We start from the raw sequence: 27,640 nt of genomic DNA on the forward strand, positions 1-27,640 counted from the left end.
CTGAAGAAAGGTGCTGGAGAAGTGAAGAACCAAAGAGGATTTAATTATTACTGTCACCCATGCAATCATTCTAGTGGAACGATGCCCACCTTGCACTTGTCTACTTAGTGTTGAGTTCTCTGTGGAATAAAGGGCATGGGTTTGAGGGGTGTGCCCATTGCTAAGGTTAATGTGAGTTAACTTATGAGTTCCGTTGCAAGGGAAGCAAAGAGGAGCCTGAAAGGCTAAGTAATTCTATAGTAGATCAGAGCCTGAGTCTGCACCTAAGAGAATTGAGACGTGATACACAAAAATGGCACCTACATGTTAAATTTGTTGATGTTTAACATGCTTTTTCCTTCCTATGTTTTGAAAGCATTTGTTCAAAAGAAATGCACAATAGCTTTGTTTTGTGGGGGACAGGATATAGAGGAGTGTCCATGTTTGCCTCTAAAAAGGTAGCCCTGCTCTTTACAAATATGCTTCCTCATTATCACACTGACACTATTCTGATATGACAAGGCAAGGTCTAGTGGAATGTCTGCCTTGTCATATCAGAATAGTGTCAGTGTGATAATGAGGAAAACCACTCCCCATTGGGAGGTTTTAGGAGGGTATAAAAACCTCTGTAATCACTGGTGCAAGGAAAGCTAGGAACAGGATTCCAAGATCTGGAGTTCTTGTGTGTGTTGGGGTTAACTCTTCACAAAGTAGTTGTGAGACAGCATAAGAGATCTGTAACTTCCTAGAGGACAAACACATGCTGGACTCTGAGTCTTCTTACATAAAACTATTTTCCACAAGCAAATAGTCCAATATAAATGGCTTACCTTCAGCCATATTCATATTCAGCATTTACCTTCAGTATTCACATTCTTGCAGGAGTTACCTGGTCCCAAACTCTTACACCAGCTCTCTGGGTACACAGAGCTACCAGTATGTCTAGCTTTTAAGGTGGACTAGGCTAGGTGCCTGGTCCAGCACTGGTTAAGGAGGGTTTTCAGAGACACTCCTTCATAGTAGTGCCAGTATGCCTATCTTTTCACAGACAAGATTCAAGAGACAAAAAGTGATCCTGCTTAAAGGATGCAACTGTGACCTAGGAAAATCTTGGCCAGGCCTCATCCAAGAACAGGAGCTTCAGAAAAAGGAAATTCATGGAGTCCAGAAAGTGGAAAGATGAAGTATTCTTGAAGAGCATGGGATTTGCGGAGCCTTAAGAAAAAAAGGATTTTCTTGGAAGCTGAAGGATGAATGTAATGGGAGGTGCCAAAGCAAAGGTATCCTGCCTAGGAAAGTCCACAAAATCAAAGACTGATTAAACCCAATTCAGGCAGAGACTCCAGTGAAAAAGAGAAACAAAGAAGAAAAAAGATCTAAAATATACCACATTTACTGGGAGGGCCCAGTGTAGAAGGGTATTTGCCCCTAAGAGCCTATCTGTTTGGGAGGGAGTGGGAGAAGAGACTGAGATTTATTTATATACTGTAAATTTGTGTTGCAGTGCTGATGCACACGTGCCACAGTAAAGGCAGAGACCCTCCTTCTGTCGGTGCAGTCGTTCAGTTGAGGATATCTTCCCACAGTTAACCTGTATGGGTTCATCCGCAGGAGGTGGAGGCACCAATGTGGTCTTAGGCGGAGGAGTTTCAGCCTGCGAGGAGGAGGAGGTCGAGAGGGCTTTACTTCTAGGCGCGATAACTGGAGTCTGTGATCAATCTTCCCTGCGAGGGAGATTAAGTCCTCTAGAGACATGGGAGTCTCACAGACAGCAAGTTCATCCTTGAGTGCACTGGAGAGACCATCTAGGAAGATGGCTTGCAGACAATTCCATTGCCAACTTAGCTCGGTAGCCAGGTTCCTGAATTCCATTCATGTACTCGGCAAGAGCCCTAGATCCTTGACGTAGGTGGAGGAGGAGGTCATGACTGGCTACAGCCTGATGGCTGGGGTCACCAAAGGTCTGCTTGAAGACAGCGACAAACTCAGAAAACTGGGAGAGCATGGGGTCGGAACTTTCCCACAACGGAGAAGCCCATGTGAAAGCCTTGCTTTCAAGGCAGGAGAGGATAAAAGTCACTTTTGTGGTCTTCTTTGGAAACAAGGAGGGTTGCAGTGCATATTGCATGAAGCACTGGTTGAGGAAGCCTCGACAGAGGCGTGGGTCCCCATTGTATCAGGGAGGAGCAGGAAGAGCCAGCGATGCTCTAGGTAACAGAGAGGCCAACAGGCCAGAGTCGTGTCTCACAACTGGGAGCGAAGTTCTTCAACCGAAGATGCCAGGGATTCCAAGGCGCATCGATGCTCTTGAACAGTTGCAGTCAGCCCTGGTAGGCCTCGGGAGGCGGGAGACTCCTCCGAGTCCATGGCCTTGGCAACCTGTAGCACTCGGGGGTGGACCCTTGGCCTGTTGCAGGGTGGAACAGCTCCCTGGTCGGACTCAGGGAGCACCTGCCACCAGGAGGTGGAGCACAAGAGGAAGAGGAGGCTAGCTGGAGCTTCACCACTGGAAGCCCGAGGTCCCCCCGGGTGGAGCCCGTAGTGACCCTGGCCACTTGGACTTAGGTGGACCTCGTAGGTTCTCCTAGAGAGGAAGTTCAAGGGTGTGCCCACCAGGAGCAAGGGAACACGGTCGATGTCTGGACAGGAGGCCTGAGGAGCCACAGAGGGCCAGAAGAGAGTCTGTGATGACAAGGCTAGGAGAAGAGCCAGAACCAAGGAGGCATGGTCAAGGATAGCCGGGGTCAAGAGACAAATGTCAGTCTGCGGATGGTCAGCCAAAGCAAGGGTCAGGTTCCAGAAGGTCAGTCCGAGAGTAGTCAAGGAGCTAGGCAGAGGTCAGGATCCAGGCGGCGAACAACGAAGTCGGAAGCAGGCAGAGGTCAGTATCGGAGAGTCAGTCCAATAGGTACTACCTGGGAACACACAGGAGACAGACCTGGAACAGAAGGATGCTGGAACAGGAAGACGCTGGAACTGGAACAGGAGGATGCTGGAACAGGACTGGAACAAGACTGGAACAGGCGATGAGACAAAGACAAACTAGTAGGGATGTGAATCGTTTTAGGACGATTAAAATTATCGTCCGATAATTTTAATATCGTCTTAAACCGTTATGGAACACAATACAATACAGATTCTAACGATTTATCGTTATAAATCGTTAGAATCGTGAGCCGGCACACTAAAACCCCCTAAAACCCACCCCCGACCCTTTAAATTAAATCCCCCACCCTCCCGAACCCCCCCCAAATAACTTAAATAACCTGCGGGTCCAGCGGCGGTCCGGAACGGCAGCGGTCCGGAACGGGCTCCTGCTCCTGCATCTTGTCGTCTTCGGCCGGCGCCATTTTCCAAAATGGCGCCGAAAAATGGCGGCGGCCATAGACGAAAAAGATTGGACGGCAGGAGGTCCTTCCGGACCCCCGCTGGACTTTTGGCAAGTCTCGTGGGGGTCAGGAGGCCCCCCACAAGCTGGCCAAAAGTTCCTGGAGGTCCAGCGGGGGTCAGGGAGCGATTTCCCGCCGCGAATCGTTTTCGTACGGAAAATGGCGCCGGCAGGAGATCGACTGCAGGAGGTCGTTCAGCGAGGGTTCCGGCGCCTCGCTGAACGACCTCCTGCAGTCGATCTCCTGCCGGCGCCATTTTCCGTACGAAAACGATTCGCGGCGGGAAATCGCTCCCTGACCCCCGCTGGACCTCCAGGAACTTTTGGCCAGCTTGTGGGGGGCCTCCTGACCCCCACGAGACTTGCCAAAAGTCCAGCAGGGGTCCGGAAGGACCTCCTGCCGTCCAATCTTTTTCGTCTATGGCCGCCGCCATTTTTCGGCGCCATTTTGGAAAATGGCGCTGGCCGAAGACGACAAGATGCAGGAGCAGGAGCCCGTTCCGGACCGCTGCCGTTCCGGACCGCCGCTGGACCCGCAGGTTATTTAAGTTATTTGGGGGTGGGGGATTTAATTTAAAGGGTCGGGGGTGGGTTTTAGGGGGTTTTAATGTGCCGGTTTTTCGATTTTTCGATTTTTTAACGATTTTTCACGATTTTTCACGATATTTTACCCCCCCAAACGGCAACAATACGATTCCCTCCCCCTCCCAGCCGAAATCGATCGTTAAGACGATCGAGGACACGATTCACATCCCTACAAACTAGTACACCACAGTGTCGACCCGATTGCCAAGGCAGGGAACGGGGGGCTGAGCCCAGCCTTATATACGGAGCTCAGGTGATGTCATCCAGGCGCGCCGCGGAGAGGCTTCCCGTGCTTGGGCCTTTAAAAGGCAGAGAGTTCCTCGCGCACGCTAAGGGGCAGGGCCGACGCCCGCGAGAATGCCGGGCCTAGCCGCGAGGAGCCTTGCGAGGTGGAGGGACTGAGAGAGGCCGTGGACCACCGTGGATGCTGGGAGCTGACGGTGGCTGCCAGGGAGGATGGACCAGGCCCTGCTGCGGAACCCCCAAGGTGAGAGTCGCGGCCTGTGGCACCAGCGCGGCCGTGACGCGCAACAATAATATTTCAAAAAAGATCAAATAATTAAAAACTCATATACAAGTTTTTTTTTAATGTCCCAAACACTAGTAAAATATTTCAATGCAGCAGACACAGCAAATAACAACTAAAAAATAAAACTGAAAAGGATTTTAATAATTCACACTCTCCATACCAGGGACTATTGATTTCCAATAACCCTTGGACAGTCGTGGAGTAGTGGGAGTGCGATGCACAAATTTTCTCCTCTCTTTCTTATACACACACATGCTCCTTCTCAGACAAACACACAGGCATCTCCAACTCTTTTTTGATAGGGATCTACTAGCAGCCCCAGTCCCTCATCTTCATTTCAGCTGTTGGCAGCTTGGGATACATCTGCATCCCATTTGCTCTCTCACACATACATAATCCAAGCAGCCCCCATTCTCTCTCTCTTTGTCTCTCTCTCCCACATACACACCCCATACAAGCTCTCATTTACACTCACACACCCCAGGCAGGCTCCTATTCACATCCATCCAAATCTCAGGTAGGCTCCCATTCCCTCAAACCACCCTGCTCATCTCAGGAAGGCTCCCATGCATGATGTGCGCACACACACACACACACACACACACACACCAGGCAGGTTCCCATTCACACACACCCCCATCCCTGGCAGGCTCCCATTTACATACACACACATATGCAACACAGGCAGGCTCCCATACACCCATCCCAGGCAGGCTCTCATTCACACTCACACACACGCACACCCATCACAGACAGTCTCCCATTCACACACCCATTCATTCCAGGCAGCCTCCCATTCACTCATACACACATATAGACCAGAAGGTCGGGGGTCATGGGTCATTCCCCCGCTGCTGCTGTCAGCCTGTTCTTTCTGTGTGAAGAGCAGCCATGCTGCAGCTCCTATTCCTGTGCTGGCTCCAATGTAATTCAACTCTCGCAGTGCTAGCACTTCCTGTATTCTCAAATCACAAGAATACAGGAAGTTCTAGCACTGCGAGTGTTGAATACCGTAGGGCCAGCACCAGAGGAGGAGCTGCCAAATGGGCTTCCTCTGCTGTGGCCTCCTGCTTCTGCTGCCAGTGGGACCAGGTCCACCAGCGGTACCACAAACCTCTTTCTGCCACCGACAGGATTAGGTCCACCACGAGCCGCCTCTTCTTCTGCCGCTGGTGGGATCGGGTCGCATGACTTACCATCTAAGTGGCCCTTTTTTTTCCAGACATCCAGCTATCTTACTTATCTGAAAAGTCATATTTAGATGGATAAGTAGTTCTTTTCAGACTTGTCCAGCTAAGTAAGATAGCCAGACAAGTCTGAAGAAAAAGTAATAATTAGACAGATAAGTTTGAAAATGCTACATATCCGGCTAAGTCAGATAGCTGGAGAAGTCTAAAAAGCGCTACTTGTCTGGCATTTTAACTTAGATGGATATGTAGCACTTTAAGACTTATCTGTCTAAGGGGGTCATTTATCAAAATGCAATAAGGTGTTAAGGGCTTATCACATGTGAAAATGTGTTTACTGCATGTGATCACACCATATTGTGATGCAAATTTGAGAGAGAGAGAGAGAGAGAGAGAGAGAGAGAGAGAGAGAGAGAGAGAGAGAGAGAGAGAGAGAGAGAGAGAGAGAGAGAGAGACTGGCCATAATATCATGGCCCATAGGTAGGTATTTGTATCCCTATGGTAGGGCCACCTAGTAACTCGAGGTGGGGATTAGGTAAGAGTGTAGGGGATTAGGGGCCACTTTGACATTCTACTTGACACCTACGAACAGAACAGTGGTCTCTTGTGAAGATTTGCTGGCCTTTCTTTGGGTGAGTTTCCTCACTCCGAAGGCCAGCAAATCTTCACAAGAGACCACTGTTCTGTTCGTAGGTGTCAAGTAGAATGTCAAAGTGGCCCCTAATCCCCTACACTCTTACCTAATCCCCACCTCGAGTTACTAGGTGGCCCTACCATAGGGATACAAATACCTACCTATGGGCCATGATATTATGGCCAGTCTCTCTCCCTCTTCCCCTCCCCTTGTGTGTCTGGAACCATTAAAAATGGTTCCCCAGTGGTTGAATGCAGGAAATACAACAGGTCTGGCACTTATTGCAGAATCTGAAATGGTATCACAATTTGCACTAACTTAGCTCTTCACACAGGTAATTAGTGCAAATTGTGATAAATGCTATATTAGCATAAAACACACCCCTTTTGCTATCACATGCGGTACTTACTGCATTTTGATAAATCCAGGCCTAAGTGCTGTATTCAGACTTATCCTGCTATCTTACCTAGCTGGGTAAATCTGAAAAATGCTATGTAGACAAGTAGTGCTTTTTAGACTTTTCCTGTTAAACAGCACCTTGCTGCTACTTAGCCAGATAAGTTGGAACTTGTCTAAGTAGAGACAAAATGCTACTTAGCCGGATAAGTCAAATTTAGCCAGATAAGTGGTGCAAAATGCAAAAAATGATATACATGCATATTTTTATTTCCAATTTTAGAAGATTATGTGCATACATTTTACACACATAATTTAGACAAATTTACCCCCTGCAAGTTGGCTTTTACGCATCAGTTGGGGGATTTTCTAATGTGCACACAGTTATTGAAATAACCATTTATACTATTCAGTCTACCAGTTTGCTCAGTCCATCTGCAGCTTGTGAAGATCCTCCTGGCTGTTCAGCCTGAAGTCCCCCCATTTTTTCACTTTTATGATGTTTATAATCACTTGCTCCTGATTTTGAGCAGAAGTAAATGCACGCGAGTAAGGTGCCACATTTACATGCATTAATTGCTTATAAAATAGCAAAATACTTGCGTAAATGTTGGCCCCTCTGCAGAACATCCCAGCCCATCCCTCTTTTACATGTGTAAATTTACTCGTGGACCCTGATTTATACGTCTATGTTGAGGTTTCTAAAATTTATATTTTAAATCTCCACTCAAAGGGGTTGTCCCACTTAATACTACAACATACATTCAACCCCTTTTGTCCCAATTTATCCACACAACTATATTTCTATGGGGGTCCTGATTTTTTTCTATTTATTTTACTGTATTATTTTTCTTATATTTTTTTATTTACCTCACCAATACGTGAATTTATACACTTTATTTGAAAAAAAATTGTTTTGGGAAAAAACTTTTAAAGACGGAGGTGGATGTCTCATTCAATGGCTCACTCAATTAACTTCAAATCCATTGAGTTAATGTTGGTCTAATTCATGTGTTTTAATCATTGACATTCCACCCTACCATCCTCTTTTTTTATTCAAAATTTAAAAATCCCATATGTTTCTTTTAATTTTATTTCTAGCAAAGTGCTTTCTTGAACTTTTAAGTCTATTTTCCCGTCGTTTTACTTAACTTAGTGAGATATCATCTCTGTTAAATGTCCTCCAAACAATTTTTTTCAAATAAAGTGTATAAATTCACGTATTGGTGAGATACATAAAAAAATATAAGAAAAATAATACAGTAAAATAAATAGAGAAATATCAGGACCCCATAGAAATATAGTTGTGTAGATAAATTGGGACAAAAGGGGTTGAATGTATGTTGTAGTATTAAGAGGTTTCTAAAATAGCATATATTCATGTATATGTGATTTTATACATGCACAACTTTTGAAAAGTCACCTTTAAGTGAGTACCAATTGGGTCTGTGACAGTAAGGAGTGATGAGCTTAAGAGGACTGCATGGAAAAAGACCACCAATATCATTTAGAGCCCAGAAGCTTGTCCTCTTCCCTGCCAGCAGAATCCCAGCACCCAGGGATCCGTGAGAAGAGTGAGAGGTTTGGGATAGCGAGTGTCCCTCTGGGACTTGCTGTGATCCCTGTATTAGAGACTTAAATCAAGAGGGGATTATATTTAGAAGTCCTAACATCTAAACTGTATGAGGGAACCTAGAGATTTGGGCCTTTTTGGACACCTGGCAGTCCAGATAGCAGTTTCCTGAACAAGAAACTCAAAAGACCTATGTTCTCTGCTCCCATAAGAACTGCCGAAAAATCAGATATCCTGCCCATATCCTCCCTGACAGAGGGGCCGATGCAATTATGTGGGCTGAAAGCAGGCGCTGACTTTTCAGCACCCATTTTTTTAACGCACGCATGGTGCCCGCAAGGGGGGGGGGGGGCGCCATGCAACATTTAAATTAGGGGGTCGCTGCTGCCGGTTATGAAGATCGACGCCGTAAACTCGGCCTCAGTTTTCATAACCTGCCTGTCTGCCGGTAATGAAAATGGCCGCTGAGTTTTGGTGGCCATTTTCATTACTGGCAGACTGGCAGATTATGAAAACCGAGGCCGAGTTTACCGGCGTCGGTCTTCATAACTCGGCGGTCTGCCGAGTTTTTCTTTTTTTTTTTACTTTAAAAAAGAAGTATAGAAAAGCAGTTGTTTCTGTTTTTCTGTACTTCTTTTCAGTGCGCTCAACTATTAACGCCTGCTCCAGGCAGGCGTTGATATCTGAGCAATAAATATGTGTCTGATACACACATTTATCTTTTTTCATTCGGAGTGAATGAGTAATAGGCTCATTCACATGCATTTTGCATGTGATGAGTGCTATCTCATTCACTCTGCGTTGGACACGCATTAAATAGGCGGGTTAACAGGGCGCTCGGCTGAGCGCACTGTATTACATCAGCCCCAAACAGTTCCTTCTCAGACAGCAGTAGAAAGATCCAACTTTGAATGCTTCAAGACTGACCCCACATGTTGTGAAGCATCTCATTCTCTGAGATGGCTTTCCGTGATCTGCCATACTGATCTGGCCTTGGATCTCTTAAACAGGCTGCACGGAAGAATCACCCACAATGTCTGACAACTGAACAGGCTGTGGATGATTTTACAACTTAAAGTACCACAAGACTCTTGTGTTCGGCTGAGAAAAAGACATTCTGCAAAACCTGTTTATTTTCTTGAAAATTCAAACAAGCATGAGACAAAGATAAGACTAATCCAGAAGATTCACCCAGAGCCATACAAGAGTCCTGAAAGCCTTCATTGGGCTCTGAGAGGGACTAAATGCCATCTGACCTGCTCCTAAAACATGAGGATTCCCAAAAAACTAATGATTTGAGAAGAACTCCTGCCCATACTTTACTGTCACCAAAATCTGCTTTACAGAAGGTTCTCCCAGGCCCAGACCACATGGTCCTACTGCTCAAAAATTCCACATGGGTGACCAACCAATGGGATACTCTAGCTGAGCAGAGGCATGCAAGTTTACCAGTGGCTGCCAAACCTCACTCTACAAATGCCAACAGCTACCACAATGCTAGTTAAACTAGTCCTTCCCCAATATAGACAAAAAAGATTTTGTTGCCAGAGGATGTGGTTAGTGCAGTTAGTATAGCTGGGTTCAAAAAAAGTTTGGATAAGTTCTTGGAGGAGAAGTCCATTAATGGCTATTAATCAATTATACTTAGGGAATAGCCACTGCTATTAATTGCATGGGTTCTTCTTAGTGTTTGGGTAATTGCCAGGTTCTTGTGGCCTGGTTTTGGCCTCTGTTGGAAACAGGATGCTGGGCTTGATGGACCCTTGGTCTGACCCAGCATGGCAATTTCTTTTGTTCATGGCAATTTCTTATGAAAAATGGTGATTATACCAGAAGAGAGGTCCAAAGAAGCAGTTGCTTCATGTCTTGTCACCAGTCCACAACAGACATTACCCATCAATCCGGATAGAAGGGGTGGTGTAATAGAGCAGCATAATTTGGTGAGAAAATAATTATTTAAAAGTCCTGTTTGTCACTGAATTTGCAGCAGTTTGCCACCAGAGGAAACTCAAAAGAGCAGGTGAGAACCCAGAAAGGAAGTAAGCCTACAGAAATTCTGGAGAATAGAGTCCTCAAGAGTCCTGGTCAAACAGGAAATGAGATGACTTCATAAGGGATGCAGTTCACGGACAGTTCCAATCAGGGTTAATTGAATCCCTGGAACCAATTGAGAGTTGCTAGATGTAGATAAAAGCCCATACTGCAAGACCCAGAGGAAAAAGGAGAGCAAGAGAGAGAAAAAAGGAGCATGGTGAGTAAGTCGTTACTGGATGGCAGGGTATGAGGAGGACCTTTAGATAATGGTGCTAATAAGCCCAGAAACTGCTCTGTAAGTAGGATGATTGCTTATCTGAGAATCCAGGAGAAGCAGTTTAAATTGTAAGGACTAAGAGGGGGTGATATATAGAACCAATCTAGCCTTGTAGTGCCTGTCAAATGCCATCAATAGGTTGCAGCTAAAGGGAATTCACAACCAGTAAGTTGTGTAGTGTGTTGCAGACTGTATACTGCTGATTATAAATAAACTGGGTAATGGAACAGGGTGTCCTGCCTCATTTCTGAAAGGAGAGAAAAAGACAGGAGCCCTGCTACTCTGGTGTGAAACTAATCCCCATCCTACTGAGCAGGTTATTTTATTTGTATACCGCCTTGATGTTCTGAAGAACGACGATTAAGAAAATTTAATAAACTAAACTAACTCTGCTTCTCCAGGAATGTCAATGCTGCAGCAATTTCAAAAGGTGAGATTGGGCACTCTGCTACAGTAATATAATGCTATTTGCTAGCTTTAACACAGTGTTTTTATTTAAAATAAAAAAAAGAATAGGTTTCATTAATCATGTACAGGTCAGTACTGTAAGAGCTGAAATAAGATCTACATACCAATCATCTTCTACAGGTATACACCAATCAAACAAGTACAAATGCAAATTCACTTGCACATCTTAGGAATCTGAAATCTTTTAATTCTTAAGGTCAGTCTTACCTTTTTGGAAAACAGATGCATTGTATCAATGTGCTCTAAATATGGGTAAAGCTTTATTTCTTCAATTATAGTCGCTGGTCCTTTATTGTTTCCGCTAATAGCCTTTTGCACAGTTCCTCTTTCTGAAATGGTAAGCAAAAGTTCTATGTATCTCTGTAGGCCATTTTCTCATAAACTCACATGCTATTCTACTTTGCAAGCCTGAATAAAGCATAGATACGCGCCATTAATACATGAATACACGATTTAGCATTTCACAGGATTTTGTTGTTGCTGTGGGCTATGGTATCTTCATTGAGATACAGATAAAAGCAGAACTGCACATCTAGGTTATTTTCCCAATAAACAAGTCTCAGTAATTATGAAGAAGAGAACTTCTGTCAATTAGAAGCCAGCAATGAAATGTGCTTAACCTGCTCAGGGATTAGTCTTGCAGTGGCTTTACTGACTCTTGCCTCTGATAAGATGGTGGATGCCTTCAATGACTGGAATAGAAAATGAAGACTGTTTCCTCAAAGCGCCATGGCCTATACAGACTGCCAACTGTAACCCAGCTTTTTAATATTTGCCATTTGTTATAACTGCAAATATCATCTCAGCTTTTCACTTTGGTGTTTATGAATGTAGAAAAGATTTACTTATATTCCCTTGTGAAGCAGGGCTCCCTTGGATTATCTCTGAGCTATATTACATAGATAATCATTTGCCAGTGAGTTTTTCTGAGCAAATGGAAAAAGGGCAATTTAACACTGCCAGGAAAACTTTTATTCTATAGTCACTTAAGAGGTTTTCTATTTAGGAACAAAGTAAATAAAACTCTTACAGGTAGATTTTAAAAGTGTTGTTCACCAGAAAATATGAATGTATGTCAATAGTGGCATTCTGGGGTGAGGCCAAGGCTTACATGTGTAACCCCTGAACACCAGGGAGAGAGAGAGAGAAGAACACCCCTCTGTTAGAGAGGATATCTGACACTCTATTTATCTCCCACTATAAGAGGGCATTTCCAACTCAGGGTGGGGTTTGGGGGGGGGGGGAGTGTTAGATCGGTCTGTCTAGGGCGCAATAGTCTGTAGTCCCTTGTAACACCACAGCCCCCCCCCCCCCAAAAAAAAAAAACCCCGAGTTGAAAATGCCCCTCTTACAGTGGGAGATATGTAGAATGTCAGATTCTCTCTTTCTCTCCCTCCCTCCAATATTGTCATAGTCACTTGTGCGAGTACGTGCACATATACTTAAATGATATACGTGTACTTGCACGCACGATATAGCACATGTATGCACATCTGCTGGCTCGCATGAAGCCACTGCTTCAGATATAAATATATATATGTACACACACAGACACACATATATGCATACACACATATTAGTACACTATCCGAACCAGCCTAACTATATAGGGGTAGATTTTATAAATTGTTGCATTCGGGATACGTATTCGTCGTGGGGTGTATTTGTTGCATTCATACAATGGCGCCCCAATACGTTGATATGTACATTCGTTTTCTGGTTCCCATTAAAGTCAATGGGGAAGGATTTGCAGCCTATTTTTGGCTGCAGAATTGGGGTTTTATTATCAATTTTGATGAAACTTCTGGGGAGCAATCATCAGAACAAAAAAAGAGCTCCAAGGTACTTAGACTGTGGCAAAATGGCCTCAGAGTGGCATGAAAAGCCTAAGGCACTGTAAAGGAGCAAAGGGGTACCAGAAGTGGCAAGAGAGCTTTAACAGAGGCACAAAGCAGCAGCGAGAGTGCCAAAAACACACCACAGCTTCAAAAGAGAGCACAGATAACAGATGCATGAACCCTCGAAGGCAGGATGACAGGCAAAGCGGCAAGATAAGTGGCATCAACATCCTACAGCACAATGAAGGGGGAACATAGCAAGCAGAAAGACTAGCACCAACACACTGAGGAACCATGATAGTAGCAAGAACACCACAAGGAGTAGAGTGAGTCATCTGGTGATTGGCAGCAAGGCAGAGTGGCAGAAAGTTGATAGGGGCAAGACAGGAACGAGTTGTGGAAGTAAAACCTTTCTAATGGCAGAGCTGAGGTAGTCAGGTCGCTGTGGTTTTGATAAGGGAAAGGGAAGGAGGCAAGACAAGACGACTCAGCATGTGGCGGGACTGTCCACTGGGCATACTGTGCACCCGACCCGTCTTGAAACAGGGACCAGGGAGTCTAACACGAGTGCTAGGACCTGAAACATGATGAACTATGCCTGGGTGGGTTGGAGCATCTACGGGTGCAGATTTTGCTGGAAGTAGCCCCGGGGAGAGTTCCCTTTCCTATGAGTTTCCCTTTCCTATGAGCAGGAAAGGGCTCCCTAGAATGGGTTCGCCCCTAGAGTGAGGTGTTTCCATTGGGGTCCAGAGGGCTCTCACTGGTCTTTTCAAATCTGGTGGACGTAGCTGATATACAAACGAGAGTTTTCAAGGCCGAGACGGAGGAGGGTGCATGTGAACAGCGGTTCAACATAGGTCAGAGGGAAGATACCGGCTGGCTACACCTAGGGAAAGTTCTCTTTCCTTTGCGCATGAAAAGGCTCCCTAGAATGGGTTCGCCCCTAGAGTGGGGATGTTTCCATTGGCATCCAGTGAGCTCTCGCTGGTCTTTTAAAATCTGGTGGAGTTAGCAGATATACAAACGAGAATTTTCAAGGCCAAGGCGGAAGACCTTACCATGTAAACAGCGATTCAATATGGGTCAGATGGTAGATTCAGGCTGGCTACACCCAGGGAGAGTTCCCTTTTCTTTGTGCAGGAAAGGGCTCCCTAGAATGGGTTTGCCCCTAGAGTGGGGTGTTTCCATTGGCGTCCAGTGAGCTTTCGCTGGTTGTTTAAAATCCGGTGCACATAGCTGTTATACAAATGAGAGTTTTCAAGACTGAGGCGGAGGACGGTGCATGTGAACAGTGATTAAACATGGGTCAACAGGTCCTAAGAGACAGGCTGCAACATTAGGGAGAGTTCTCTTTCCTAAGAGCAGGAAAGGGCTTCCTTGGAATGGGTTGGCCCCTAGAGTGGAGCACGAGCCTTCAAAGCATGGTGACCTGGAGCAGGGTGCCATGTGAACAGCAGTTAAACATGGTCAACAGGTCCTAAGAGATAGGCTGCAACACCGGGGAGAGTTCCCTTTCCTAAGAGCAGGAAAGGGATTCCTTGGAATGGGTTGGCCCTAGACTGGAGCAGGAGCCTTCAAATTGTGGTGACCTGGAGCAGGTTCTTACTGTGAGCATGGTCTCACAGGTTTGCCATAGTCTAAATACCTTGGAGATCTTTTCTCATTCTGAACATGGGTCAACAGGTACTAGGAGATAGGCTGCAACACCGGGGAGAGTTCCCTTTCTTTGAGCAGGAAAGGGCTTCCTGGAATGGATTGGCCCCCAGAGTGTATAATGGTACAAATTGTTAGGATTTAAGCATTTGCAAACAGATCATGACTTCATAAGTAAGATGGAGGAAGTTCTCTTCTCTGCCCTGAAACTCAAGGAAACTGTTTGTTTTATTTAAGGATCCATGTTGTGAAGGATTACTAGTTTTAATTGCCAGAGACTGAAGTTTCCCTTTGCAACAAGGGTTCAGCCGTTAGGACTGGACATAAGGCCTGGAAAAACAAGCACAGCATTTGAGGACAGAGGTCAAACACATGTAGGAATATAAGGCCTGGACAGACAGGCCTAGCAATCTAAGTCAAACCCATTGTAGGGACATAGGGTCTGGACAGACAGGCACAGCAATCGAGGACAGAGGTGGATCCCACGTAGGGGCATAAGGTCTGGACGGACAGGCACAGCAATCTAAGGTTAACCCTTGTAGGGACAAAGGGCCTGGACAGACAGGCACAGCAATCGAGGTTAAACACTTGTAGGAACATAAGGCCTGGACAAACAGGCACAGCAGTCGAGGACAGAGTCAAACCCACCTAGGGACATAAGGCCTGGATGGACAGGCACAGCAATTGAGGTCAAACCCTTGTAGGGACATAGGGCCTGGACAGACAGACACAGCAATCAAGGTCAAACATTTGTAGGAACATAGGGCCTGGACGGACAGGCACAGCAATCGAGGACAGAGGTGGATCCCACGTAGTGACATAAGGCCTGGACAGACAGGCACAGCAATCGAGGTCAAACCCTTGTAGGGATATAGGGCCTGGACAGACAGGCACAGCAATCAAGGTCAAACATTTGTAGGAACATAGGGCCTGGACGGGCAGGCACAGCAATCTAAATCAAACCCTTGTAGGGACATAAGACCTGGATGGACAGGCACAGCAATCGAGGTCAAACCCTTATAGGACATTAAGGCCTGGATGGACAGGCAAAGCAGTCGAGGACAGAGGTCAAGCCCACGTAGGGACATAAGGCCTGGACAGACAGGCACAGCAGTCGAGGACAGAGTCAATCCCACCTAGGGACATAAGACCTGGATGGACAGGCACAGCAATCGAGGTCAAACCCTTGTAGGGCCTTGACGAACAGGCACAGCAGTCGAGGACTGAGTCAATCCTAGCTAGGTACATAAGGCCTGGACAGATAGGCACAGCAATCTAAGTGAAACCCTTGTAGGGACATAAGGCCTGGATGGACAGGCACAGCAATCGAGGTCAAACATTTGTAGGAACATAGGGCCTGGACAGACAGGCACAGCAATCTAAGTCAAACCCTTGTAGGGACATAAGGCCTGGATGGACAGGCACAGCAATTTTTTTTTTAATTTATTTATATTCCTATTTTCAAAATTTTCCAGCACTTCATAGTTGATTGCATTCAGGTACTGTAGGTATTTCCCTTTCCCCAGAGGGCTTACAATCAAAGTCAAACCCTTGTAAGAACATAAGGCCTGGAGTTATGTTCTTACAAGGGTAAGCACAGCAGTCGAGGACAGAGGTCAAGCCCACGTAGGGACATAAGGCCTGGATGGACAGGTATAGCAATTTTTTATTTATGTATTTATTTATTTATTGATATTCCTATTTTCAAACTTTTCCAGCACTTCATAGTCGATTACACTCAGGTACTGTAGGTATTTCCCTATCCCCAGAGGGCTTACAAACTAAGTCAAACCCTTGTAGGAACATAAGGCCTGGACGGACAGGCACAGCAGTCGAGGACAGAGGTCAAGCTCACATAGGGACATAAGGCCTGGATGAACAGGCACAGCAATTTTTTTTTAATTTATTTATATTCCTAATTTCAAACCTTTCCAGCACTTCATAGTCGATTACACTCAGGTACTGTAGGTATTTCCCTATCTCCAAAGGGCTTACAATCTAAGTCAACCCTTGTAGAAACATAAGGCCTGCATAGACAGGCAAAGCAATCGAGTTCAAACCCTTGTAGGGACATAAGGCCTGGATGGACCGGCACAGCAGTCGAGGACAGAGATCAAGCCCATGTAGGGACATAAGTAGTTGCCAGCTCTCCAGCATCTGTCTGATGCATGCTAGAATATTGGCTGTGGTATGGGCCTGATCCATCAGGTAGGTGTACAGTAAAGCCCACCTCCACCCTGATACTTGTTTAGTAATAGAGCTGTTGGCTGCCCCTGTCCCAGTGTGCTGCCAGGGAGAGGTAAGAGTGTGCAGTGGACGGTCAGGCACAGCGTTAGAGTTCAGGCACTTGTAAGGATGTAAGGCCTGGACAGTGGACGGACAGGCACAGCATTAAAGGTCAGGCCCTTGTAGGGACGTAAGGCCTTGACAGTAGACTTTTATGCACAGCGTTTCAGGTCAGGTACATGTGCTGTAGTGCTTATATTATCTGGAGCATAGGAGGCACTTGGAGCTGCTGCAAGGCTTTCAATTGCTTTTATTCATCTTGCCATTCACAGGGAAAATTTGGAAACCCAAGCAAAGGCAAGTTAACTTTCAAAAACACTAGCATTTCCATCAACTCTGGTGCCAGCCTTGAGCGGTGAGGGCTCATGATATCCCCTCTCATTGAAAAGACATATTCACTGGGCACACTGGTTGGTGGACATGAGAGATATCACTGAGACACTTTGGCTAGGTATGGCCAGATAGTGGACTTGTGTGCCCAATATGCCAGTGGATCTGTCTGCAAGTTCTCTATCGGCTCTGAGAGATACCGTGTCACTGCAGCTGTGCTGGTGTCTCCTTTGCTTGGGCGGGCTGAGAGTCACTCCAGCTGCTTTCTCTCTCGCCCGTTGCACAACAGATGAACCTTTATGGGCAACATGTCTTGGGCGTTCTGAAGTGGAGGAGGAGGTACTATCTGTCGCTGACACAGTGCTGCTCCTGCTTGGGCTAGCAGCACAACTCTCTGACGTGCCTGCTGTTTCCACCTCTGCTTTATGCCTAATCTGTCTCTGCTTATGGCGCTCCTGTTCACGGACTTTTGCTAACAGCAGGTCCTTCACCAATAAGAGACAATAGTACTGTAGGGCAAGTTTCCCTTTCACACGGGGATCACAGACTGTGGCTAGCATGTATGTGCAGTCTTGTGTTAAAGGCTTTAATCTCTCTTCCACCTGCTGCTGCAAAATGTCAAGACATTGTAGCACCTCAACTGTCATTCCCTCATCCTGTTTAAAGGCTTCCAAATGTTCATCCAGGAGATTAACTATTGGGATGATGTCAGCCAAGGTGGCACTTCATGAACTCAGCTCCTCCATGACATCCTTGAAGGGCTGCTGGATTTTTACCAGCTGACTCATGACTAACCAATCATGATGCCCTAGGGGATTCTGCACACCTATGTCCATTGTACCAGAAAGTTCATGAAGCGGTGTCTGCAGTTCCACTAACCTATTGAGCATCATAAATGTGGAATTCCACCGGGTGGCAATGTCTTGGATGAGACGCTTGTGAGGCATCTCCAAAGCAATTTGCTTTTGTCGGAGAACCTGCCGGGCCCTTCACACTTCTATGGAAGTGTGCTGCTATGTTCCTGCACTTCTGTATTAACCTATGCAGGTATTCATTCTCTTTGTCATTGGAATCCAACCCCAGAGCTGACTTCATTACCAGGTGCAGAGTGTGTGCAAAACATCGGATGTTCTGAAAGCGCATGTCATTTATTGCCTTAACCATGTTTGCACCATTGTCTGGTTCTTCAGCATGAAGTCCCCCCAAATTGCATCCAGACCCTCTAACTTATCATTTTTTCACTTTTGAGATCTTTACAATCACTTACACCTAATACACACAAATAAAAGACATGCATGGTATTTTGTAAGTTTTAAAATAGCAAAGTACGTGTGTAGGTCTTGCCCCTCCCCCGCCCCTTTTTTGTACATGCATTTTTATTCATAGTCCCTGATTTACGCATGCATGTTACCATTTTTAAAATAAGACTTACTGTGTGTGCCATTTTATGCACGCATGTGCTCTTTTTTGTGTGCGCATCTTCTGAAAATCTACCTCAAATAGAAACAATAAAAACACATGCCCAGCAACCATACCTGTACCGATGAACATGACGTAGTAAATGTTTTTGTCCAGTGCTTCCACTTGATCTACAACAATTTGTAAATAATTCACATTTTGCTTAATTAATATGGGATTAATCCCTATAGTGGTCACAGCGTCATACATCATATGGTGGTCTTTAGCAAATAGCAGAGTTTTGTCCGGCAGACTGAGGGAGCTGTTGTAATTGTTCGCTCTGTCAAAACTGTTTATGCACTGCCACAACAAAAGATAGAAGAGATGAAGATACATTTCTTTGTCATTCGATGCACCCTCCAAACTCTGGAACCCACCCAACTGTATTCCCTTTTCTGAGGACACACATAACTGAACCAGGTTCATCTTGATGGATCCGAGGTTCAGCAGGACAAGTTCATAGCACAGACACCCTATACTGTTTGCTTCCGCATTTCACAGACTGCTGGGTTTATTGCACAAACAAAATAAGACCTGTTATAAATGAATGTCAATTAAGATCTGCGTGTACCTTCATACGATGCTGATAGATAATTCAGCTATCGTGTCTGTGAGCCGAATTAGGCTTCAAAATCATTAGGTACCTCAGTGATATAGCTCTTTATGCCAGGATGTCCACTTCCAGATTGTTTCGTTGATAACGGCTGAAGTGAAGCCTTTAATATCACTTATCTTGTGTTGTTCTGTAGTCGATCTTGCACAGCCTACAGAACAACACAAGATAATGTTGAGATTACTTACCTGATAATCTCCTTTTCCTTAGTGTAGACAGATGGACTCAGAACAAGTGGGTATAGTGTGCTCGTGCTAGCAGTTGGAGATGGATCTGACGTCAGCATGGGTACATATACCCCCACAGGAAGTGAAGCAACTCAGTAATCTTCCTTGCAAAAGCTGTTATGGATATATGCGTACTGACGATCAATGAAATAGTGAAACAGGATTCCCCTGACCGATTGATAGTAGCTGGAGACCGCCAGCGCTTCCAACCGGAAGGCGTCGACACCTGGTCGAGTGGACGCTCTTATGTAAGAAAATGACATGGCTTACCTTGAATCGGTGAAACCCATGTATACCGGCAGCCGGGCGGGATGCTGAGTCCATCTGTCTACACTAAGGAAAAGGAGATTATCAGGTAAGTAATCTCAACATTTCCTGGCGTGTAGCCAGATGGACTCAGAACAAGTGGGATGTACAAAAGCTTTACTCCCGGACTGGGCGGGAGGCTGCCTGAGGACCGTGTAGGACTGCCCTCGCAAATGCTGTGTCCTCCCTGGCCTGGACATCCAGACAGTAAAATCTGGAAAAGGTATGGAGGGAGGACCATGTCGCCGCCTTACATATTTCTGCGGGCGACAGCATCCTAGATTCTGCCCAAGATGCTGCTTGCGCTCTGGTAGAATGAGCCTTGACCTGTAGAGGTGGTGACTTTCCGGCCTCTACGTAGGCCGCTCTAATAACTTCTTTAATCCAGCGGGCTATGTTGGGCCGAGAGGCCGCTTCTCCTTGCTTCTTCCCGCTGTGAAGGACGAACAGATGGTCCGTCTTTCGTACTGCTTCTGTCTTTTCCAGATATCTGGGTAGCAATCTGCCGATGTCGAGATGGCGTAGCAAATGCCCTTCTTCTGATTTCTTCAACCCCGCCGTGGTTGGCAAAGATATGGTTTGGTTGAGGTGAAATTGTGAGACTACTTTAGGTAAGAAAGAGGGAACCGTGCGAAGATGGATAGCCTCTGGAGTGATTCTGAGAAAGGGATCGCGGCAGGACAGCGCTTGTAGCTCGGAGATGCGGCGTGCTGAACACACTGCCAGCAAGAACACCATCTTCAAAGTTAGTGAACGGAGAGACAGGCCCCGGAGGTGTCTGAAGGTGGATCCTGCGAGGAAATCCAAAACTATGTTGAGGTTCCACAGGGGCACTGGCCACTTCAGTGGCGGATGAATGTGCTTGACTCCTTTCAGGAAGCGGGAAACATCTGGATGAGTGGCAATGGTATTGCCATCCCTCCTGGGACCGTAGCAAGACAGCGCAGCCACCTGGACCTTGATGGAGCTTAGGGAGAGACCCTTCTGAAGCCCCTCCTGCAGGAAATCCAGAACAATAGGGATTGTGGTCACATGTGGATTGGTGCCATGAGTGTCACACCAGGCTTCAAATACTCTCCAGATCCTTATGTAAGTGAGGGATGTGGAAAACTTGCGGGCTCGGAGGAGCGTATCTATCACCGGCTCCGAGTAACCTCTTTTCTTCAGTCTAGCCTTCTCAATGGCCAGACCTTAAGAGAGAATTGAGCCGGATTCTCGTGGAAGATGGGACCTTGACGAAGCAGGTCCCTGAAAAGAGGCAGGGGAAGAGGCTCCCCTGTCAACAGTCTTCTCATGTCCGCGTACCAGGGTCTTCTTGGCCAGTCTGGTGCCACTAGAAGAACTAGGCCTCTGCGTCTTGTGAATAAGGGCGCCCAGCAGGGCCACGGAGGAAAGGCGTAGAGCAGAGTCCCTGGAGGCCATGGCTGAACCAGGGCGTCGATCCTGTGAGAGAACGGATCTCGCTTGCGGCTGAAGTATCTGGGTACCTGAGCATTGGACCTGTCCGCTAGTAGGTCCATGTCCGGAATCCCCCACTGATCCACGATAATCTGGAAGGCTGTGGGGGACAGCTGCCATTCTCCCGGATTTAGGCATTCCCTGCTGAGGAAGTCTGCCGTGGTGTTGTCCCTTCCGGCAATGTGGATGGCGGAGATGTCCTGGAGATTCGCCTCTGCCCAAGCCATCAGCGGGGCTATCCCTAGGGACACCTGTTGGCTTCAGGTTCCGCCCTGTCGGTTGATGTATGCCACCGTGGTGGCGTTGTCGGACATCACTCTGACTGCTCTGTTCCTCAGTCTGTGAGCAAATTGCAGGCAGGCTAATCGGACTGCTCGTGCCTCTAGGCGGTTGATGTTCCACCCCGACTCTTCTCTGTTCCACCGCCCTTGGGCGGTGAGCTCTTCGCAGTGTGCTCCCCATCTGCTCCGGCTGGCATCTGTGGTGAGCAGGGTCCATGTGGGGGAGGACATCTTCGACCCCCTGCTCGTGTGGTTGGACTGCAACCACCACCGTAGCTGGGTCCGCAGCCCGGCTAGTAAGGTAGATGCACGGAGTAATTCCGGAAGCGTGGGCTCCATCGAGAGAGGAGGGAGCGTTGTAGCGATCTCATATGGGCCCGCGCCCAGGGTACCACTTCCAGGGTGGATGCCATGAGACCGAGAACCTGCAGATAGTCCCAAGCTAAGGGCCGGCTGGCTCCCATCAAGGACCGTAGCCGCGTCTGGAGTTTTAACCTTCTTTTGGTGGTGAGGCTGACTTTGTCTGCCTGGGTGTTGAACTGGACTCCCAGGTATTCTAGTGATTGGGAAGGCTGAAGGCAGCTCTTGTTTAGGTTGACTACCCATCCCAGGCTTTCCAGCAGGGAGATCACTCTGTTGGTTGCCCGATGGCTCGCCTCTCGGGATTTCGCCCTGATCAGCCAATCGTCTAAGTAGGGATGGACAAGGATTCCTTCCTGTCTGAGTGCCGCTGCTACTGCTACGATCACCTTGGTGAAGGTCCGCGGCGCCGTGGCTAACCCGAAGGGCAAAGCCCGGAATTGGAAGTGTTGTCCCAGAACCTGGAAGCGTAGATAGCGCTGATGATCCCGATGGATCGGGATATGCAGGTAGGCTTCCAACAAGTCTAAGGCCGTAAGGAATTCCCCTGGCTGTACTGCGGTCTTGACTGAGCGCAGAGTTTCCATGCGACATCTCGGGACCCTTAAGTATCGGTTGACGGACTTGAGGTCCAAAATGGGCCGGAAAGTGCCCTCTTTCTTGGGTACCATGAAATAAATGGAATAGTGCCCAGAATCCGTTTCCCATGCAGGTACTGGGATTATGGCTTTCAAGGACAGGAGCCTCGCCAGGGTAGCTTCCAATGCTGCCTTCTTGTGGATTGGACACGGAGATTCCACAAACCTGTCCGGAGGGATGTGATGGAAGTCCAGATAGTACCCCTCTCGGATGATGGCGAGGACCCACTGGTCCGACGTAATCTCGACCCATCTGGGGTAGAAGAGGGTTAACCTGCCCCCTATGGCTCCGTCCCCCGGATGGATCGGCTGATTCTCATTGTGAGGTGCGGCCAGGACCCGAACCCGAGCCAGCTCCCTTCTTGTGCTGCTTGGTCCGAAAGGACTGGTTCCTGGCCTGAGGACGAGGTGCCTGGTAGCGACTCCTATAGGGAGCGAAGCGTTGGGAGCTTCTACCTCTGGAGGGCCTCGGAAAGGCGCGCTGGTTTCTCTTGGACCTGTCTTCCGGCAGTCGAGGTACTGGAGAGGCGCCCCATGTACTGGCCAGTTTATCTAGGTCACTGCCAAACAGAAGAGACCCCTTGAACAGCATTCTAGTGAGACGTGTCTTAGAAGGGGCGTCGGCTGACCAGTTTCGTATCCAGAGCTGCCTCCTGGCTGCTACTGAGGATGAGACCCCCTTGGCTGTCGTACGGACTAGGTCGGAGGCGGCATCCGTAAGGAACGAGAGAGCTGACTCCATGTCAGCTGCCGGAGCATTGTTCCTGACCTGTGACAAATAGGAACGTGTCACCACTGTGCAGCAGGTTGCGATTCACAAAGACAGAGCTGCTACCTCAAAGGTTTGTTTCAGGATGGCGTCCAGGCGTCGGTCATGAGCCTCCTTGAGGGCCGCCCCTCCCTCCACTGGAATGGTAGTGCGCTTGACCACAGCGCTAACCAAGGCGTCCACCGTAGGGCACGCCAGCATATCCTTGATTGCCGTATCCAGGGGGTACATGCCAGACAGGGCCCGACCCCCTTTGAATGAGGCCTCTGGCGCATTCCACTCCAAGTCGATCAGCTGTTGCGCCGCTTGCAGGAAGGGAAAATGGCGGGCTGTGGGACGAAGACCCTCCAGCAGGGGGTTCTGCGTAGATGCCTCCATGGTACTGGGGCCTGGAATAGCCAACTCCATCAGGCATTGAGAAACCAGGTCGGAGAGATCTTCCTTGGGAAAGAACCGCCTCATAGTTCGGTATGGCTCTATCCCCGAGGGAAGTTCCCCCTCCTCGGGGGGTTCGGACGTGTCCTCCGAGACATCAGGGTCCGCATGAGCGGGACTGCCCGGAGGCGGGTGCCCGCGATAAGGGCGAGAAGGTCCAGGGGCAGGGTCAGCCGGAGCGGCAGCAGGGCCTGGATGGGAAGCTGACTGCATCTGTACAAAAGCATGGATCCCCTTAAATAAATCCACCCAGGAAATGAAAGCGGTCTCTAGCCGTTGGGGTACCAAGTCCCCCAGGATTCCTGGTTGTTCGAGACGGCCCGCTAGATCCTGGGTGGCCCCTGGGGAACTGTCGGTAAACCTCAGTTGAGACTGGTCCTGGCCCGAGGCTCCCACGGCCTCCTCACATTGGGCGCAAAGGGAGTCTGGCTCCTCGCTCTGCGTGGCTCTAAGCTGGCACGCTGAGCAGAGGCCGAGAGCTTTCACGCCAGAAGCAGGAGGTGCCGCCTCTGGAGACGCCGGGGCATTTAAATGTGCCATCGAGTCTTGCGAATGCAGGGCGCCGGCACTTATGCTGCCAATAATATGCGCTCAATAATATGCGCTCAATATACAATATGCACTCAATAATATGCGGTCAGCAATATGCGCTCAATACTATACAATATGCGCTCAATAATATACAATATGCGCTCAACAATATACAATATGCGCTCAATAACATGCGGTCAGCAATATGCGCTCAATACTATACAATATGCGCTCAATAATATGCGATCAGCAATATGCGCTCAATATTATACAATATGCGCTCAATAATATGCGATCAGCAATTGCTCATCAACAGGCGCCTATCGTGGGCGCTCAATACCTGAACCAGGCAGACAAAATGGCGACCTCCACGGCGTGCCACATGCAGGCAACGCCGCCGATCCTCATACCTCGGAGACCAAAAAGTAAGAGATATACGCCTTACCTGATCCTCGGCGCTTCTCGGCTGTAACTCGGGTGGTCTCCGGCTGCGGGGGGAAAGGGGAAATACCTTCACCGCCGCGCTTGAGGAAATGTACCCGCTGCCTCTAAGCCGCCGAACTCGTCTCGCTCGGGGCTAAGTCCACGCCGGGACCGAGGCACCTCTCAGCCAGGCCCGAGCCCTTCTCGCTCGGGGGCTAGATCCCTGCTGCGATTCGGCCACCGGACCGAGGCGTAGACCTCCGAGGGATCGCGGAAATCACCCCGGGAAACTCAACTGGGGGAGGGACCCGCGGGTATCACCGCAGGAGTTGCGGGGCTCATCTTCTGAGAAATTTGGAAAGTAGAAAGTAGATTTGGAAAACACGCTCAGCAAGCATGCAGGTGCTCCAAACTGCTTTGGAGACGGAAATTACTGAGTTGCTTCACTTCCTGTGGGGGTATATGTACCCGTGCTGACGTCAGGTCCATCTCCAGCTGCTAGTACGAGCACACTATACCCACTTGTTCTGAGTCCATCTGGCTACACGCCAGGAAAGTGATATTAAAGGCTTCACTTCAGCCGTTATCAACGAAACAATCTGGAAGTGGACATCCTGGCATAAAGATCTATATCACTGAGGTACCTAATGATTTTGAAGCCTAATTCGGCTCACAGACACGATAGCTGAATTATCTATCAGCATCGTATGAAGGTACGCTCAGATCTTAATTGACATTCATATATAACAGGTCTTATATTGTTTGGATTTGGTCACATGTTATATTATTTTGGGTCTTTTGTGTAGTGGGTTTATTGCACAAGCATTTGACCCCAAGGTCATCCCTAAACAGATCACCACACACCAGTTTCTCAATCTTGATCTCTTGAGTTGCACTAAATTTTGTCTAGGTTCCTATTTCACATTTACAGCAAAAGCAGAGACAGAAAGTAAACAAAGTTAGCACTTGCCAGTGTTAGAGCCTGCCTTTTCATTCTCCTGCCTTCTGAAAATTGAAGCGTGAAGCAGCCAGGGCATAACCCAGATAGCCCTATTCTCACCAGACATTTGGGTTTTCGAAAGCTTACAGTTTCTATATAAGTTGTGCTGCCTGGAACCGCAGCTTCACACTGCCAAATCACAGTATTTATTCCGATTTAATTACACACCAGTCATATACTACCTACCTAGGCAAGTTACAATAACCATATACATTTTGCAAAATGAATAACAAACTTCATATCTTAAACACTGCTTGCAGACAAGATGTTTGGTCAAAGTCCCTCTCTCCCCTTTTCAAAAATCCCCTGCTCCCCAAAGGCATAGATACTTTCATTCAAGAACTAAAATGTCTCTAAACAACATAATGTGTGGGATACACAGAAACACATTTCATTTTATTTTGCTTTCTTCTGTTTCATTTGATGTTTATTTTGATTCATTTAAGTTTATTAGAAACGAAATAAATACCAATGCGAAAAGAAAAGGAAAGGAAGGGCCTTCCCTGCCAAACTCCCCCCCCCCCCCCCCCCCCGGGTGCTGCCAACATTTTAAATCTGAACCCCCACCAAGCCTTCCCCTCTCTCTCCACCCTTCCCCGGGCACCTCTTACTTTCCTGGGTCTCTGGATTTTAAATGGAGTAAGAGCGATCCTCAGTTTTTCCTGCCCCACCAAGTCCCATTTTGTTGTACGGCCAAACAAAAAATGGCGCCACAGCCTTCGGTCTGGCCAGTGCCATTTTGAAACTGGAACCGTTCAGGGCAGGAGCAACTGGGGATAGATCCTGCCCCAAGCTCACTTTACAGACCCCATGGATGGAAGTAAGAGGTATTCAGGGAGGGGTGAGGATGGACAAAGGGAAAGCTGGGGGGGGGGGGGGTTAGATTTTTAAATGTCAGTAGTGCTGGATTTTTTTTCATTTCCAAAATGAGAAGAAATGAAAACAAATATATAACTTTTGGCTTTATTTTTCATTTTGTTTTCAAATAAATAAGGCTTTTTGTTGCTTTGCCTTTCATTAGAAAACAATAGGGATGTGCAGAGGGCACTGATTCGTCCGATTCGGTATTCGTATTCGGCGGCGGCCAAATACGTTGCATTTGTTCAGTGGCGCCCCCGATATGTTGATACGCGCATTCGTTTTCCAGTTCCCATTAAAGTCAATGGAGGAAGTATTTGAAGCTTATTTTTGGCTGCAGAATTAGGGTTTTAATATCAATTTTGATGAAACTTCTGGGGAGCAATCATCAGAACAACAAAACAGCTCCAAGGTACTTAGACTGTGGCAAAGTGGCACCAAAGTGGCATGAATAGCCTAAGGTACTTTAAAGGGGCAAAGGGGTACCAGGAGTGGCAAGAAGAGTGTTTTAATAGAGGTGCAAAGCAGCAGCGAGAGTGACAAAACCACACCACAGCTTCAAAAGAAAGCATCAATAACAGATGCATGAAACCTCGAAGGCAGCACGACAGGCAAAGCGGCAAGACAAGTGGCATCAGCATCCTACAGCACAATGAAGGGGGAACACGGCAAGCAGAAAGACTAGCACCAACACACTGAGGAACCATGATAGTGGCAAGAACACCACAAGGAGTTCAGTGAGTCATCTGGTGTATGGTAGCAAGGCACAGAGGCAGAGGGTAGATACAGGCTGGCTAAACCCGGGGAGAGTTCCCTTTCCTTTGTGCAGGAAAGGGCTCCCTAGAATGGGTTCGCCCCTAGAGGGTGATGTTTCCATTGGCGTCTAGTGAGCTCTCGCTGGTCTTTTAAAATCTGGTGAAGTTAGCAGATATACAAATGAGAATTTTCAAGGCCGAGTTGGAGGAGGTTACTATGTAAAAAGCGGTTCAACATGGTTCGGAGGGTAGATACAGGCTGGCTACACCAGAGGAGAGTTCCCTTTCCTTTGAGCCGGGAAGGGCTCCCTGGAATGGGTTGGCCCCTAGAGTGGAGCACGAGCCTTCAAAGCGTGGCGACCTGGAGCAT

The 27,640-nt window shown here is 47.5% G+C and overlaps 1 protein-coding gene across 1 annotated transcript in view; it reads right to left on the reverse strand.

Moving 5' to 3' along the window:
* LOC115099407 (semaphorin-4D-like) overlaps positions 1 to 27,640 on the reverse strand; it is a 167,024-nt gene that overhangs the window by 37,780 nt on the left and 101,604 nt on the right. The window contains exons 8-9 of the mRNA XM_029617038.1: positions 18,694 to 18,916; positions 11,259 to 11,380 (exon numbers count right to left, since the gene is read on the reverse strand). Coding sequence (XP_029472898.1) covers positions 11,259 to 11,380; positions 18,694 to 18,916 — 345 coding nt within the window. The remainder of the gene's footprint in view (positions 1 to 11,258; positions 11,381 to 18,693; positions 18,917 to 27,640) is intronic.

This window comes from Rhinatrema bivittatum, chromosome 1 (assembly GCF_901001135.1).
Source record: "Rhinatrema bivittatum chromosome 1, aRhiBiv1.1, whole genome shotgun sequence".
NCBI lineage: Eukaryota > Metazoa > Chordata > Amphibia > Gymnophiona > Rhinatrematidae > Rhinatrema > Rhinatrema bivittatum.